Source organism: Antrostomus carolinensis, unplaced genomic scaffold (assembly GCF_000700745.2).
Source record: "Antrostomus carolinensis isolate BGI_N321 unplaced genomic scaffold, ASM70074v2 scaffold3193, whole genome shotgun sequence".
Classification (NCBI taxonomy): Eukaryota; Metazoa; Chordata; class Aves; order Caprimulgiformes; family Caprimulgidae; genus Antrostomus; species Antrostomus carolinensis.
Window position 1 is genome coordinate 62,003 of NW_010304287.1, and position 6,000 is coordinate 68,002.

The 6,000-nt window shown below is 34.9% G+C and overlaps 1 protein-coding gene across 1 annotated transcript in view; it reads right to left on the reverse strand.

Annotated features, from left to right (window-relative positions):
- PTPRQ (protein tyrosine phosphatase receptor type Q) overlaps positions 1 to 6,000 on the reverse strand; it is a gene marked incomplete at both ends in the record, with an annotated part of 95,034 nt that overhangs the window by 61,807 nt on the left and 27,227 nt on the right. The window contains 2 exons of the mRNA XM_010164377.1: positions 3,239 to 3,384; positions 4,941 to 5,101. Coding sequence (XP_010162679.1) covers positions 3,239 to 3,384; positions 4,941 to 5,101 — 307 coding nt within the window. The remainder of the gene's footprint in view (positions 1 to 3,238; positions 3,385 to 4,940; positions 5,102 to 6,000) is intronic.

A 6,000-nucleotide genomic window follows, 5' to 3' on the forward strand; every position in this document is an offset into this window, starting at 1 on the left:
GTAAGGAAACCACAGAGCAAAATAGCAAAGCTGCTATTGCAAAAAGTGAAAGCTCAAGCTGTAGGAATCCAGAAGTGTCACAGAGAGCAAAAGGTGTAGTGTCATATCATCTGTGTAAGAAGTGCCCTTTGTCATGATACATGCCGTATCTTTACTGCACTGGGGCAGAGTAGTGAACATAAACCAAAAAGTAGCATTTTCCCTAGACATATGGCAGCAGAAGACAAAAGATAAAGCTGAACTTGAACCTAACTTAGTGCAAGTGATGGTTTCTTCTATTTGGCTACCAGTCATTCCTGACACCTTTTCTTTTACAATCTGTCAGCATGACCATAGAAACAGCCCACTCATCTACCAAAATCCTCAAATCTAATCTCCATCACTAAATTTTTCCTTCTGCTCTTCTGGTTTTGAATCCTAGGTCTGAGCAACCCAGGCCTTCTGACCAGACAGGCACATTGTGATTTTTCATTTAGACCTGTAAAGCAAAGTAACTATACACTGTTTTTCTGCCCTATGAAAGTATGTAACTCTGGGGTTTTTTTTCTTTTTAAAGAAAAACTATTTTTCCTGCAAGTTTCTACATCATGTTAAGGAGTAAACAGCACCTTTTATCTCAAGTCTTTTTTTTTTTTCTCCCATAAACAAAATGCTTTACACTGCAACTACTAATTTCCAGTTTTTAACACTGCTATTCATAATCAGTACTTTATTTCCATTAGGTTTTATTATGTCTGAGGATTTTGAGAACATGTGAGGAGAAGTGACAACTCAAGACAACAGAATAGCAGTAGTTTTAGTATGACTTTTATATCTAGTTCAGATTATGACAGCATTGGAAGGTGTTAATTAGCTTGCGATTCTTCAGTCAGGTTGCATTTCAGGCATCTAGAGGATATGCTTTAAGACTTGGACCTCTGTTGTTATGTCCTGACAAAGAAGCAGATAAAAGACTGGCAGAGAATGACTGCCTACAGCAGTATGTCTGAGAAGGTGGGATTCCCAGAAATGTGAAAAGATCACCTACTTTTTTTAATTCTCCTGTATCATTTCCCAAACTGAAAATCCAGTTCAGATAAACATAAGCAGAATGGTGACCCAGACTGACAACATTCCAACAGAGGATTATTTATTTCTAAATGTGTGCAATACATAATTTACCAACAGACCCTGCAACTATATGGTTATACTTCTAAGTTACAGGCAGTTGTAAGCTGTATGTGTACATATACTCACAGCTTACAACTGTCTGTATACACCATATATGTATAATATATATATACACATATCAGGCTGGTTTTCACACATGCACTTCTTTGTTGTAAAAAGAGTAATATAAAATATCTGACAGAAGGGAGTAGGGGAGAGTTTGGTTTTTTCCTCCTATCTGAAATGTCTTGCACCTACAGGAATTCCAAGGTACAGAATAGGAGTGCAATGTAGATACAGTAGTTGCCATGCCAGATAGTGAACAGAGAGGCATGTGAAGGGCAGAGGGAGTTAAAGGAAGGAGACAGATTAGGAGTGGATCATGATTTGAGAGATTAATGGTGATCTCCCATGGCCAGTAAGAAACAGATGCAACAGCAGCTGAAGCCTGTCTTTTCATAGCTTTCTGCAGAGGGATGGGTTAAAATTCAGAGCTGAAAGAGTGAAAATGGTTGTTTCCACACTTAGAAGTGAAGCTACTGTCAGCGCTTTTCTGTCATCCGCCACATAATATGCCAAAGCGGCAGTAACTTCCACCCATGCTACCATCCTGTCCTTGCCCAGCTACATCACACAATAATGAAACTGCACCCTCACCTTGCTGGACCAATGCTACTGTGCTCCATCTTCCCTATCTTGCTCCTTCATTTCCAGAGTCTTGGGCACATCCAGAGGGATTATAGCTCTCTGTACCAGATTCACCTTACTCATTCACCTCAGAGTTCCACCTTCCTAAAGGCAGGAATAGCCCAAGTCCGTAGTCCTCCTCTAAAATCGCGTGAGTTGTCCAAGAGTTTGATAAATGTCGACACTCTTCATAGGATGGACTAGTTCAGGCAATGCACTGGTGTAAAGGTTTCTGCAGGGATTTGTCAGGCTAAGAAAAATGTTGTTGGTATAGCAGTGTGTGCAAGCAGAGGCTGAAGCTCTGAACTGTAGCCCTGATTTTAATCCCAGCAGAATGTGAATTCATGGCACAGTCCTGCTTGCATCTGAAACTATGCAGACAGAGCCTGGCAACCACACAGCTTCACAGAAGTCAGAGAAGTGTATACACTGAAGTATGTCAGCAATTATTCAGTCACTGGTATTTGTAAAATTTGACAATATTTTTTTCTAGTTATCCTCAAACTCATGCATACCTCACACTAGACATATCTTGAGCATAAACTTAGGCAGTAGAGGTAATTTTTCATGCATTAGTTTCTTCTTTAATTTGTATTTCTTTCTTTTCTTCCACATGTGAAAACTTGTAACCAAAATCCTGCAAAGGAAGCTTATTTCTTCTTATTAATTTCTGTATCATAATATATTCTTAGAAAGGAGAACAGAAAAACTATACATACAATTATTAAATATGCGTAATTACGGATGAAAGTAGCAACAAAAAAACATACATGGAAATGTGTGGACCACCAAAAAATTATAAATTATATTTTATTTGGTTTTTATGCTTTAATTTAGGAATCTCAGTATCTTTTTCAATATACTAAACAGTATATTGAATTTCAATAGTTTCAATATGCTAAACAGTTATTTCCTTTTGAGAGTAACAAAAATATGAAATAATAATGTATTCACTACTTTGACATTATTTTCTTATTTTCCGTACCTTACAAACATGCATTAAAAAGTAAAACCACAACTGTTACAGAAATCTATTCAAATTGGCAAATCAGACTAAAATAAACAGTGAATGTGAGGGGTCTTGTGTTTACATGTGTTGTGCATATATGTGTATTACATGTATGTGTGCATTTATACATGTATATATAAACATTGCAATATGCAATATTACACAAAATCTATCTGCTTTAATGCTTAATGATAAGCATGTCCAATGAGATGTACAATGCAACACATGATTACAAGATATGCTTCTGTCTTTATAAGTTTAAAAACTGCCTTTTGATAAAGGAAATACAAGAAAATTGTATATATTGATAAATATAAAATTTATTTAATCTTTAATGGATTCTTACAACACTTTATTGAATTCTACAAAGGAAAAATATAAAAATAAGCTTACCTGTATGAATATTCCTGAATTATTTTTTAAATAAACTGAGTAGTTCAGTATATTTCCATTAGGCTTTTGAGGAGGAGACCAGAATAACAGTATTGATGTGGAAGTAAGGTTTCTGTATGCAACATCTTTCGGTGGATCACTTGGTGCTGGAAAAAGGTAAAGTTTTAGCATACCTAACTCAAGGTTTTGTACATTTTAGTACCCAAGAAACATTCACTATAGATTTGACAACATCCTATGTCAAACTAAATGTATTTCTGATTATGGTATAAAAACTTCTTCTGGAAATGATGTCATAAAATATTAGACATAAAAAAGTTTTTAAACCCCTATTTTTTTCAGACACATTTGTTTTTAGCTGCATTTGGCACTCTTTTCTTATAGAATTAGTCCTGTACGTACTAGTTTGGGTACATGGAGAGTTTAATTTGCAGACATGGAAGCTGACAGAGTTAGGCCTCTATGCTTCATATAGAGTTAATATGGGAAAAAAAAAAGGATTTGTTTGAGAAAACCTAAATTAAAAGCCTTGTTCTCTCTTTGTTGATTTTTAAACAGAATTTAGGCTCCTGACTCATGTAGGTAAACCAGACGCTTAAGCTTGTACAGTATGATCAATTCTGTTTCTTTTCCTCTTTCCCCAGCCCATTAAATGTGCAGGAAGGACTCTGAGTCTTCTTCAGTTAGGCTCTCCTCCTATCCTGTAAAGAATACAGCATATGGTCCTTCTCAGTAGCACAGTGATATAGGAGAGTCAAATTCAGTTCCTTAAGTCAGCTTAAGAGAATTTAAATCCATATTTCTCACCATCCAAGGAAGTGCTCTACACAACATTCAGTAGAGTACTGAACACTGTAAGTTATCTTATCTCTCTTGCTTTGTGTTGTTCTAGTTTGTATAAAATACTAACATTTTAATTGGAGGGGGAACTCCAGGATCAGTTCCTAAAAATCCTACCCTAAAAAGTCAGTTCATGTTTCCATAACAGCTTCAATAACAAAGACTGGGAATACCTACAACCTGAGGATTTATAGAGTCTTTTGAGGGATGGCTTTGAAGGACACTAATCCTGCCAGTGATTGTATCTTGGGAAGTCAGTTTATCTATGCAGGATGATTCTGAAATATGTCTGCATACTATCCATTTTGGAACAGATCGTAGCAATATAATTGATGGGAAAACCAGAAACAATAATTAAACTGAATGACTTTCAAAGCATATTATATAGTATGATCGTTTATAAAAGTCATCAACCATGTTGAAAGTATAAAATTATTAAAATAGAATAAAAAAAATCAGTGTACACTTACTGAGTTCACTTTCAAATTAAAGCCATTTCAGACTTGTGAGAGAGACTCTAAAGAGTATTTTCTCTATTAGAAGCTGTGTCACAGCAAGATAAAACAAAAAGCTATTAAAATATGTTATAAAATTAATTTATTTCAAAATATAAAATTACATTATTTCAATCTTACCTGTTCTGAAGGGAAATGCAAAGTTTTGTGCAGTAAATTAACAGAAATACTCATCATAATTTCATAGAGTCATAGATACAGGTATACACAAAGATACAGACAGGTAGAATATCTCTTATTGAAGAGTCAAATGCAACTTCTACTTCAGCAGCTTTATTAACATAAATAAGGCTGACAGAAATGTAAGGCTGAATGAAATTAAAGTTTCATACTATATATAAGCTTACCTCCTTCAGAAGTTCTGAATGTTACAGTATCACTTTTTATGTTGCCATCGCCAAATCTGGTACTGGCTGTTAGGTAAGCACTATACTCATAGTTATTTTCCAGGTCTGTGAACTGCAATGATGTTTCTGTTACATTAACACTCCTTTTTGACATTTTATTCCTAAAGAAAAAGTATTTTATTAATTATATATACACACCATTTCTGTATGTATATAACTGTGGCATACCATATAAAATTGAAAAATGCAACATTGTAGCAAATACAAATATTTTAGGCTTTAAAAGATGACTGGGATAACTTTTGTCTGTTGTGTTGAAAAGCTCACTTTTCTACTGTTGCATCACAACAGGGCTTTTAAAAAACCCCCCAGAAATATATTTGTAAATTACATCAGCAAAGACAATGATTGTATAGAATATAAAGAAGGAACATGTCTATCTATTAAGTGCTATCAAATGGCTATGTGGTACCCTTGGGAAGGACACAGTAGGGCATAACTAAACTGTCTCCCTGGACAGGAATAGCGAAATATAAAAAGATTATAGCAGGGAGCATGCCCTACTGTGACTCTGTGAAATTGGTCAGAAGGCTGAAGTTATAAATGGAATAATAGAAGATGATATGGAACAGGAATTAGCTGGTGCTGAGTTAATTCTGGTGGAATGTAGCAGGGGATCAGAATGGAACTCTAGTCAGGTCAAAACCCGCCTAGAAAGGCTGTAAGATGTAACATTAATAAAACGCTGGTATTAGCATAGGCATGAAATGATTATCGGAAAGTAAAATAAGATACAGAAATAACTTAACTTGAATTCAAAAAGTCTGCTATTCCTCATTAAATTAATTTAATCTCTTATTTAAAAAAATCAGGGAAAAAAGGTAGCTAATGTTCCATTCCTGCAAAATTTTCTATATGAGTGGGTGCCCTATGTCTTTAATGGAATTTCATACAGGGATGATAATTTGACAAGTAAAACTGAGTATCTTGCTCCAGAAGTCACTGTGGACTTCACAAGAGAATGAGTTCTAATTCTAAAAAAAAAAAAAAAAAAAAAAAA